The following is a 12,368-nucleotide window of genomic DNA, read 5'->3' as shown; positions in this document are numbered from 1 at the left end:
AAGGAGGGGGCTTTGATGTAGAAGACTATTTTTAAATTAACGTGCCCACGTCAAACTTCATAATAGGTCATGCATTTTTCTGAACTGATTGCATGCATGTGTGCGCAAGTGTTTAGTACTAGGTTCAGTCTTATGAAAAACATAGAACATGTGCAGTGAAACAGAACTATCAATTTAAAGAACAAAACAAATAGATCATCTTTAGACATAAAAGAAGCATATAATCTGTGGGATACTGAAAGGTTGATGTGTGCCTTTAAGTAGCAAAAGGCTAACTAAAAAGCAGTGGTATTTGTCACAATTTAAATGTATTTCCCCGAAGTAATCTAACAGTCACACTGCTGACGGGTTGCAAATGTAGACTTGTAAGTAGTACTAAAAAAAAAAAATGTGAGCACCAAAGAAGCAGCATGCCTAACACAAGGAATATCTTTTCTAGTCTTTCAGGGACGAGATGGTTGGTGGAAACCTGAATCAAGCGGATGTGCCACGTGTACTGGACATTAGGATAGGTAAGTGGACTATTTCTGATGGATATGAAAGTCATTAATTAAATGGAGTGAGCTAAGTAACATATTGGGCTTATCTCTCAAGTACAGGGAAAAGTTATTTGCTTGAGCTAACTTACAACACAGTTTTGACATTGTAGCCTTTAATGTTTGCTTAGGACTTTGGTACTTGTTCTTTGAATCGAAACTGTCAGAGCTTACACAGTGGGAATACCAACCATGAGAGTGACTGGGCCCTACTGTAAGGAAAACATTGTAACAGTGAACTAATTTTCTGCTAGTTCAATGCCATCCGATATGTCTAGATGTAGTTTCACTCTTCAGTGAGTAATTCAACTAGACAATTAATTTTTCCACATATTCCTGTCACATCTTCTCTTTAGAGCTGCGACACTGGTTATCAGACAACAAAAAATGCAACTGTAATAGAGTCTCTGCTCCAAGAGTGGAGACAAGTCCTATCCTCTGGCAGAAGGCAGAGCGGACACTTCTTGGTCAAAGAACTGCACCGGGCAATCCGAACATACCACAAATCAAGTGCTTTATGATATTTGATGGTTCTAGAGTCGATCTTGATTTCAGTGACCAGTACAACACAGTTCCTGGAGCCAACAATGTATGTAAGGGCCATTATGTTTTATCAGAAAGTTCCTTCATTACCTCCTTCGCCAAATATATGTTAATCAGGGTCACAGATGTTGTGATTTGAAGAGATACATGTTATTACTGTCTTGGAGTGTACTGTCAGATCTCTACATAAAGGATTTTTGTGAGGTGTTGTGCCCTATCATCACAAATATGGGTAATACATTAATGTACCTTATTACATTTATGGTGAATATCAGGTGTTTGCTGCAATTATCAAATGTACACTGAGCAAAAGGTATTACATCTGACCATTAGGTGTATGGTGAGCTCAACCACCATAGGTAAAGTTTTAGGTGTGCCTAAATACATATTCAAGAGAGAACATAGGTTTTTGGGGTATTCTACCACATCTGCTAGGAGAATGTGTGCCCTATAAACACTGTTTTTTTCAGGGTTTAATGCTGTAATGAAGATTTGTAGCTTCCATGTGTATTTCAAGTTACAAACTAGAACAAAACAGTTTCACTAATCACTTTAAAAATTAAACTAACTTGGAGGTTAAATGAATACGGCCTGTTTCTGTAAAGCAAGGACTTACTAAAGATTATGTCATTAAGGAGCTGTCTCAATACATTTAGAGCATGCTCCATGTAAAGCTCGTATAGGAGGATTGGTAAGCAACAACAGAGAGACCACTCATGAGATATGCATCCCCAAAAAGTGCAAAAGAGAAAAGAAAGCAAATAAATATGGGTTCACCTGTTGAGTGCAGACGGCAGCCTAAACAACTGTCCTTTCTCCATCGAAAAGTTACCCCAGGGCATATTCCTTCATAATAAAAAACAGCATCATTACTTTAGGGGCCTGACTGTGGAGGGGTGAAGGACCCCAAAAGGGTAGCCGAAAGTGCATCAGTAACTTTAAAGATGTCAGAGCAGAGACAGATAAAGACCAAGATGGAGAGGAAAAGCGTGGAGTAGGAGGAGGCTGGCTCGAAGGTAATCCACACTTCCTTCTCTGCTTATTCTGCTTATTCTGCCACTGCGTCCACTCCCTTAACCTCACAGAGCTTAACCTAAGGAAGATAATTCCCTTCCCTCAAGACAAGGCAGGTACCCTCAAACAGGTAAGAAACAAAAAGGTAGGGTCTCCAAATTAAGGACATCCCAAATTGTTCAGCATCATCTTTTCTGAAGACACTAAATGATCTGCCAGCATTAATGGCAAACAAAGTTTATGCTCACCAGACACAACACATTGGGATATAGAAGGGTGTTTTAATAGGCCAGCTCACCAGTGCTCTAAAGGAACATCTAAACAAGATATTGGCATGACTACTGAGATACAATTTCTAAATCCGCAGTGTGTAAAGGACAGCTCTGAGGAAGTAAATACTTACCACTAAGGATGCAACCCTTTAATCTGTGGCCTATGCTGGACTTCAACAGTTGAATATTCTCCTGATGGTGGGAGAAACCTCAGCAAACACATTTAAAAAAAGGACTACGAAGTGGTTGGTTTACTGCACTTCTACAATTTGCCTGCTCAAACAATAACTGCTTCCAATTGTTTTCAACCTCAGATTGGGTTAGCCAACATCAGAAAGAGAGCCTAAGCGTATTCAGAAAAGCCTGTAGGAAGGCTAAAGTGTTCTGTAGCATGTGGAGCCAAGACAGTTCTTGAAAAATGATCACAAATGCTCATTTTGTAATATTTGGGGGTCGAGCCAACTTCTCATGAGTAGTTATTTTAGCAGCAAACCTCTATCATGATCGAAAAACTACTCCTAGTATCCAAACTACATATAATTTCTCGTTTTTTAAATAATTAACTCTTGTTAGCAGGGCCGCACGTTTTTTTATACTAGAATAATAGGTGCAGGCTCTTTGGCTATTTCATGGGGAAATAAACGCATTCACTAATAATGAAATCATTTTTGTTTCTAAACAATATTAGGTACAGTATTCTCACACTACTGTGAAAATGGGCCATCATTTTTGCCTAATTATGTCACTTGATTATAAAAGTGTTTTTATATCCTGATTTTGTAATGAGATTAGATTATCATTTTTTGTGGAAGAATGCTCAAATTCTGATATGTAAATTACTTCCCACAAAACGTAGTTCCTTTTGAATGCTTTATTGGATGTATTCGTATTACCTTGTGTTACATTCAAATCTTACTCTGCCTAACAAAGTTGATTTAGATCCTAACTACACTGAGCTCTTTTTTATTTTCACACTAAAACTTTCTAAACTTTTACCTTGTGAGCATATATAAGCCCTGATCTCACCTGCCATTTTCTGAGATATACAAAGAATGAAAAGCTTCATGCATGTTATAAACCACCTCAGAGTAATATTACTTTCGTAGAATTATGGTGACAAAACCTGTACATTGAAAACCAGGGGTGTGCAACTTGGACTTCATGCCAGAATGACTGTATGTACATTATTTACATGGACAGCTAACAAAAAATGGGCTTGATCCACTTTCCAAGGATTTATGTGGAACGCACTTGCCAACCGGGGCCTTCCCAATGTACTATATAAAGTGATTACTTATCTGTCTTCGCCAGGTATACTTCTTTAATTTCAGGCTTTAATTGTGGTGCTAGCGACATACATTTGCAGCTCTTAAATACTTTTTTTGCTTACTTTTAAATCCAAACTCTTCTTTTCTTAAAGTTGATAAAATCCATTCATCTGCCTATGCTCGGTCTTTATTTTCCAATATGAGAACAGCTTAATATTCGTTGGATTTAAATAACACAGAAGTTGCACAACGTTGAAAATGCAGTTTATGTACAATAACGGATCTCAGTTTTATTAGGGTTTATTGCTTATTCCAAATGCAAGTCATTAGCATCAGTTCAGACACCTTATCTGGGAAATAGATTTGAACTTTAAGCTTGTTTACCTCATCAACATATTGAGAGGATACACATCTTATTTTCTACAAATCTTAAGGCAAACACACGCTGCTTAACTCCTGTTTTAACAAAAGCAAAGGAGACAGCACTCGTATTCCTAATAACAGGTGGGGGAAATAGTCTGAAGGTGTGAAAAGCTGTCGTAGCCTCACGTCATGGATGCTTAAAATAGTTATTTTTTTAAATAGCCATGTAACTGTGAAAATTTTGAGAGCTACAGATCCACAACTATTTAACCTTAATGTGCTTTAATAGTACACCGTTGTTTTGGAATTTCTCCCACTTTCATGCACTTGGGTCATCTAAATGTATTTATTTTAGCCATTTTCCTCCAGTAGATTTTAGTCCAACAAGTTCTATGTTCAGTCCTTTTTGCTATTCTAAAAGAAGCTCTGAGGCGTGCTATACATTACAAAGGGAGTTCACGTTTGTGAGACTTACTGGGCGAGGACTGTAGAACTAGCATGTTTTAATCCCTAAGTTTTGATGTGGGTGCAAAGGATTTCAGGCTCAACCGAAGCTCGGTGTCCTTGGCAGGGTCAGAATATCCAAATAAGTAATCTGTGCATATTTTAAGCAGGTGCAGATTCTTTAAGGAAAAAGAGCAATAACTGGGAAGAGGTGCTTTGGGACCAGACTGTCTGAGAACGAGAGTGCCACTGTTTTTTAGGATTTCACTAATAAATGGGCTTGTGAATCCTTCCAATGACTACCACTTGTTACTCTAAGGCGCTTCGGGTGTCACTTCCTACAAAGACTAGATCATTTAAATATCCCTGAGATAATCTCATCTGCCAACCGAATGTTATGAGCTAATCATCACTAAACAATCTAAGGCCCGGCCTCCTCTCCCCCAAAGCGCTGCAGAGATTAGAGAAAAGCAGAAACACAGAGATACTGAAAATGAGACACAAATATCGGACCAGCCAAAACAATATGAACAGAACCATAGATGAGAAAGTGAAATAAAGATGCTATTGGCCAGCAGCAGGAGGCACTATAGACACTTCTCAGATATTGCACTTCAATCTGATTCAAGGTCAGAAGAGGAGCAAAATTTGCATGAAAGACAGTTTCACATGAGAAGGAAGCCAAGGGCAGGTAAATGAGGCTCTTCCAGAGGTGGTGGGTTTTTACCTCCTCCAGCTTGGCTCTGGAGGCGGTGAAAGGTAGGCCGAGCTGTATGGAGAACTGTCGATGTGAGCAAAAAAGGTTAAGGAGTGATTTGGAGAAAAATTAATTTGCATGCAAAGAGTACAGAGCAGCTCAAGTATTTGTGTGTACAGGTGTGAGGTGTTGACTGGTTTACCAATGGAACAGTATCACGAGGATTTTGTCAAAGTCTCAAAACTGCTCTTTTCAATAATCATTTGTCCAAGTATCAACAAACTTTTCAGAAGCTGAACATGGAGCACCAGAAGAGAATTATTCGAGCAGGCAGGCTGAAATGGCTCCTGGGAGGTAAGCCTCTTTCATAAAAGGAGTTCATTTCCATTCAAGGGAGATAAAGGTGAATGGTTAAGGTGTGCCCGGAGAGGGAATGGGCTAACAAGGGAATCTCTGGGCATAAAGTGGAAGCACAAACGTCAAGGAGATTTTAGTTTGGATCCAGGATTCAAGAACATGAAGGATCACAGGGCATGCTGTAACCAAAATAGGGCCACGTGTGCTAAGTTCAACAGACACCATGTCACACAGGCCAGACTGTAACACAGGGATGGTTAGTTAGCATGGCCAGACTGCGACTCAGAAATTATCACAAAGACTAGGAGTTTAACCGTGAAAGAGTTACAAAGGGGAGACTCTAGCAAAGGGAGTGGTCCAGGAAGTGGCATCAAGACCAGGTGTTAATCCTGGAACATCAAGTTATTCCCTCATCCTTGAATGGCCAGACTCTAGCCTTGGGAGAATCATAAAAGTATTACTCTGACAAAGGAAAGGTCACACAGCATCAGCTCTGATCAACTAAGAGCCATTGAAGGAGGGCGTCAAACAACTATTTTTAAATAAATGGCTCTGAACATTTAGGGCTAAAAAACAAAATGCTAACACAGAAAGAATAATAAACTAAGCTGTAAGCCAGAAGGGTAAGGGCCGTAACCCAGAGAGGATTTACAAAAGGGGTAACCCAGAGAGGAGCAGAAAGAGTCCAGCCCCCAACTGCCAAAGGTCACTGCCTCAGACAGATGTAATATGCTACTGAAACATAACTCTGCGAGTCAAGACTAAACCGAAAACGTTAGTATAAGCAAAGGATATCTGACGCATATATCTCCGGAGAGGAGACATCATCCGCCGAGGATCTCTATGTACTCTCTCCACAAGACCATGGTGTCGCGTGCTGCGTGTCGAATCCAGAGGTGAGTGCAGAGGGCCCTAAAAAAAAATTAAACATTAAGATTTAGTAAATACTAGCAGTAGCAAACAATTAAACAGACAGCATCATCAAAGCTACAGAAAGGTAGAAAATAATACCCTTATTCAGGCTCTGCACCAACATCTAGCCATCACCAACAGAGAAATGAGCAGACGTGTAACTCACACATTATGGTTCTCAACTACTTTCTTCCAAGCTGGTAAATGAGTGAAATCTAACTAAATCACCACCCCATCCACAATGTCATTCCAACTTGCCCAGACATAATTGTGAAGCAACCGGCACCTGATGTCTCTTCGAAACACACACACACATGTAGCCACTGCAAAGACATCAAAACTCAAAGAAACTCTTGCCCATATCAAAACATGACCCACTGACCCTTAACGGCCAAGGACTACCAACCAGATGGAAGAATCAAAACAATGCCCAGAGGAACATCAAAACACCAACATCAACTGGCCACATAAATGCCACATCAGAGTGCTGCTGACACCCATGCGCATCAGAGAACAACTGCCATTGGTCACCAGTGTAGAAGTGCCCCAAAAATATCAACTTTCACAGAAAACTACCCAAAAAACTTTCACACATCAGCACCTAATAAACACATTTTGCCAATGGGCCAACCGCATATAAATGGCGTATCCTACAGGGTCACAGCCAACAAGTGAAATCTCCCACATATTTGCAACATCACTACATTCATCAGAGTGGTAACCAGCAAGTACAAATTGTCACAAAGTAGCACCCAATAAACACTGCCATGCATACAATCCCCCCACCATTCTCCCACAAAGCAGCAGCAAACAAAGATGACGTCCTGTGAGAAGTAAACAGTAAGTACCACACTCCTCAGCAGGGCCATATTGGCAAATATATTTTATGCTATGGCCTAGCGTGCTACTGACAGACTGTGTCAAAAAGCAGTAAATGTTGGCCACAATCTCAGGGAAGACGGAACAGCAATACGTCACTTCACCCTGCATGGCACTCGATTCTTTCAACTGTTACATAAAGAGATCCATCAAACAGTATTGCCTAGAGTTTTGTCTTTGCATAATTGAGTGTGTTTCCTAAAACATGTATTATCCTATTGGATACGTAAATAACAACACAATTTTAGGACAAGAAAAAGATTAACTAAGGGCACTAAGACTGAATTTTGCACAAAAAGAATCTTTTGAGTATTATTTAAAAGAGAAAAAAACATTTATTTCCGATATTTACTACTGTGGTGACTTGGTGATGCCTTATATAGTTAGTTGTCCAGGGTATCACATATGAACTATTCACAAGTATGATTATTTAGATTCCTGTCTAGTGGCTCAGTGAACTAATGAGTCCACTGCAGGGACCTGTGTTCAACCTGATGGTCACAGGTTCAAATCCCGGTGGGTCCACTCAGCCTTTCATCCATCTGAGGTCGATAAAATGAGTACCACTGAGTTGGGTAACGAGAAAAATCTGTTTTTCAGCCCCAAGATACCTACGGGTGAAAGTGCGCATTACAAATACACATGTTATGTTTTTATCACTGTGACACATCTTGCCACAAATTTTCGAGATATATTACACATCTGATAAAGATGCAGCCAACAAATGTTTCGCCCCTCTCAATGGCAAGCAAGCCTGGGACTTTCTCAAGGCTGTAATGAGGAAAAATCAATAAAAAATTTTTTTCCAATCTTTTGAATACTGTGAATATTATTATTATGTTGACATGTTTGTATGCGTTTAAAGACCTACGGTCTCAATAAACGTTACTTCTGACTGAGTGACTATTATTATTTAAGGTGCCAAACTGAAGGTGAATATACTACACTTGTGTGAAAACCCTGCACACATGCTCCTAAGTTTATCTTTGCACTGTGAGACGAAAATGTGTAGTGTGATGAATAGTAACATCAGATGATAATAATTGACCTGTATCTTATTTATCCGGGTCCTAATTCTAGAAATTGAACTCTTCCTAGAGCTATTGCCATTAACCAGCATCTTCAATACTGGAGTCAACAAATATCACATGCCAAATGGTGATAACCATCACACACAACATGCCCCAGGCCTACATCTCATAATCGTCTTTCCCCCAAAGAATGTCATGTATTGAAAATAAACTATCATTGAAAAAAGGCTAATGTACAGACCAAAACGAAGCAGCCTTAACAAGAGCAGCACCCAATAAATATAAATTTTCAAAGAGTTTCATCTATCAAGCAGCTGATTCAAAAGACCAGGGCCCAACAAATACCAAATGCAACAGGGAAGCGGTCAACAAATATCATACAGAATAGAAGCAACAATAATTTTTTTCCCTCAGTGTCTTTTCTAGGCTGCTACCTATGAAACCACCAGGATACTAGAGACAAACTGTGTTTATCAGTAGCAGATTTTGTTTTTGCTTCATGGGTAATAATGATAAAATGTCAATTTAGTGAGGCAAAAAATCATTGCGCCTCCTGGTCTCACAACGTTGTATACATCAAATACCATTCCCACCACCAAAACGTATTTTCCGCAATCAGGCAACCAAAAAAAGGGTTACCACATAGAACATAGATGCTTGCTCCAAGAGTGGCACAGAAAAATATATTACATGCAGAGATCAGTAATCAATACACACAACCTTCCAAAAATGTAGCAAGTACCAAATGCCTCATCATAAAGAGCCCCACTGAACAAACATCAATTACCACAGAGCATCGTCCAAACAATAAAATCTGTCCTAGACTAAAATTATTTGCCCCACAAAGTGGCACTAACAAAACGCCTTACCCACAAAGGGCACAACTTAAAAAACTCTCTCTCAAAGAGTTGCACTTAAACAAACACCACATCCCACATCAGATAAAATTCGAAGGCACTGCAATTCTATTTCGCTGGAGAGGGCTTCACATGTAGATTGTCCCTAAAAGCAGAAAGGTAGAAAAGTTGTCCTCTTTCATGGAGCAGGAGTTATCATTAACATATCTTTGCACCACCCTGTCCCAGAATTGTGTCCATCAAACACTACCTAAAGCAGCAGTAAATATCAAGCACCACCCACCACAAAGTAGTGTAACACAAGTGTTTGCTTAAAGAACAATTATAATCAAAACACATCCCACAAAGTTGCATCCATCAACAACACCTCCAACAAAGTGATACCTGATGAACACCATTTACCACAGGGCAGCAAGAAACTCCTACAGCGGACCAGAACATGGCAAAAGCTTTTGACCAAAGAGGGCCAAACACAAAATACCACTGACTCCATAGTAAAAGAAAGCAAAGACCACCTATCACAGAGCAGTAAACAAGTACTGCTTCCCTCTGGGTAACTTGCAATAAACACCAGTTTTCAGATCCGCATCCACAAAAGCACAGTACTACAAAGTAATAACTATCAAATACATCCCGCCACAAAATATTCAACGAATGTCATACATCACAGAAGGGTACTCAACAGAAAAAAAACTTTCAGAGTAGTGAAACACACCAGCCTCCCACAAAAACCCACACAAAAGAAAAAAACTACCTACAATTGACAAACTGATAGCTACCCAAAAGAAAATCCAAACAAATACTGCCTCTCGATGAAAGAAAAGTGAAAAATAGCACCTACTACTAAAAACAAAAATCCTATAAAAGCTACCTCTTAAAATAAAATCATTCATTAGGGAGTATTTTTCACACAGTAGCCCCAGGGACAACTATAACATACTGCATGTTTTATCAGCTTAGGAAGATATGATTGACAGAAAGTCATAACCAACTTTGTACAGTGAGCAGCACTTTAATACATCGTGCCACACAATGCCTTCACCTGGAACTCTGATGAGCTGCTCCCAATCTGGTTCACATTCGGCAGCGAGCCTCCATAGTAGGGTCCTCGAGTGTGGGCCAATCTCAGTTTCTGTGCTTGCATCTGCATTGAAGAACAGAGACTTGCTTAAAATAACAAACAAACAAAGTTCCCAAGAAGATACTGCTGAACGTAGTTGTTAAGGGAAAAAGATGAAGTGTAAGAAAAAATAAAAATAAAACACAGAACACTGGGTGTGGCCATCGGAATTGATCACAAGCACCCAGAACAGGGAATAAAAGGGTGTGGTGTTATTCAAGAAAGGGTGGAGTAAATTAAGGTGTCGGTGGTCCCTTTAGGTGAATAGCAAAGGACATAACGGTGCAGTGACAGAGCTTCCGAGATCTCAGTGCTACATCATCTAATAGTGGTACATGTTATAACTGGTAAAGTTAGGTACAGTTTATTATACATAATTAATAAAAACCTTTGCATATTCATAGCAATGTACGCATCCATAAAAATAGGTTAAATAAGAAAATTAAAATGTGGAACAAAGCTGTTTACAGACCTCAGAGGCATGGGCATCAGAAATATAAAGGACTTAAAACCAGGGGGCATTTACATGGTAAAGTTTAATAGATAAGGCAGTTAAAGTGCATAATACAGTTCGAAACATGCTTTTTAAATATATATTTTTGGGCGAATTTCAAAAGACAACTGAGCCCGCAAAGTGACCTGTGCCTGGGATCAAGGGTTGTTGTATGGTTGATAAATGGTCAGTTAAAGAGCATGGTGTAGTTCATACCAACCGGTTAGAGAAGAGGTCTTTAAACAGGGTTCTTGGACAATTAAGCCAGCAGTCTTGCCTACAGCTATTCAGGAAAGTAGACTAAGTTGGAAGTCTTTTGTCATTGTACCAGGCCGCTTTCTTTAGTATGCTTTCCAACTCCTGTAGGCATTTTGGGGTCCACCATTTCAACTGTGGGTCTGCTGAACAGAGTCAGGCAATTATTACAGCGTGTCTACAGAAGAGTAGACCTTTTTGGTTCCAGACTGGATATGGTAAGGCTCGGCAGAGGCTGAGCGTCCCTTTGGAAAGGCACGAGGCGTGGATTATGTCTTCCTTCGAATAGCCACACAAGCTGCAGCTGCCAATGTAGTGTCCAATTAATCTCCAAATGCTGAATGATCCACGGGAGATATTTAATATTGCAAGCTTTTTAGTAGCAGCCGTTCGTCTCAGGAAAAAAGGTACCCTATGATATAACGCTATATAAGCATTGATTGTATTCATATGACCATTGTTTTCCTTTTCTTGAAAATACCCCTAATGTGGTATTCCGTTTGTCTATATATGTGCTAATGGTTGTCGGGGTTTTAATGTGCCTTTGAAATTAACTTTGTAATATTGATTCTTTTTGAATTGCTCACATGTTGTAATTTGGATTGTAAATGCTTTTATTGTGTCCTGGGTTATCTGAATTTTACTTATATGGTTTTAACTAACCGAATAAAGTGGTTTGACTGACTGACTGACTAGTCCCTTCTTATCAATCGTGCACATTGCAGAATTGATGGCAGGAGGCCAATTGATATTTTGTATATTTTGCTTCAAGGACACTGTTAAAGACATCTCCCAGGTACTGTTGCCACTTCAGGGTTTTTTATCTAGCCAGGACCGTCCAAGCTGGTTCTTTTGGCTATAGTAGCTTTGTCCTCCAGAAGCGATAGGTTTTTTGCTATTTTGTTTGCCACTTTTTTGAAAGAATCATAGCTAGCATAGGAAGTCCAGGCTTCTTCTAGGTCAAACATGGACATTTTCGAGTTGAGGTATTTTTTGGCAGGAGAGTGTAGTCTGGTTTTTTTTTTTATCTCCAGCCATATATTGTCATTTAAAGTGAACTTGTCAGAGGTTTTGAATTTATAGCAGCAGATGGTGAAAGCAGCTCTCCTGGCTAACGTCTGTTTGACTAAGCCAAGTTCCGGTCTTATCTGTGCTGGAGACGTATGGCTTGGTGGCTGTAGAATTTGCCTGTACATAAATCCTCACTGTAGTTTTGACTAGCATCTCCCCGTCCCGGCTCTGCAATGCCCTGCTCCCATAGGCCAGTGTGGAGGTCATTTTTGCCCGGACAACTTTCAGGTTATGGGGTCTATGAGGGTCCTTTTTG

The 12,368-nt window shown here is 39.7% G+C and overlaps 1 protein-coding gene across 3 annotated transcripts in view; it reads right to left on the bottom strand.

The window, feature by feature from the left end:
* Positions 1–12,368, bottom strand: part of CRTC2 (CREB regulated transcription coactivator 2) — a 215,045-nt gene that overhangs the window by 130,070 nt on the left and 72,607 nt on the right. For 2 of the 3 annotated variants that reach the window (XM_086947542.1, XM_086947544.1), the window contains exons 2-5: positions 10,216–10,317; positions 6,290–6,406; positions 5,168–5,229; positions 1,857–1,925 (exon numbers count right to left, since the gene is read on the bottom strand). In XM_086947542.1, coding sequence (XP_086803668.1) covers positions 1,857–1,925; positions 5,168–5,229; positions 6,290–6,406; positions 10,216–10,317 — 350 coding nt within the window. The remainder of the gene's footprint in view (positions 1–1,856; positions 1,926–5,167; positions 5,230–6,289; positions 6,407–10,215; positions 10,318–12,368) is intronic. The other variant, XM_086947543.1, reaches the window with a different exon arrangement.

The sequence above is a fragment of the Lissotriton vulgaris genome, chromosome 12 (assembly GCF_964263255.1).
Source record: "Lissotriton vulgaris chromosome 12, aLisVul1.2, whole genome shotgun sequence".
Lineage (NCBI taxonomy): Eukaryota > Metazoa > Chordata > Amphibia > Caudata > Salamandridae > Lissotriton > Lissotriton vulgaris.
The sequence above is the reverse complement of the archived record's forward strand: the minus strand, read 5'-3'. Positions and strand labels throughout refer to the sequence as shown.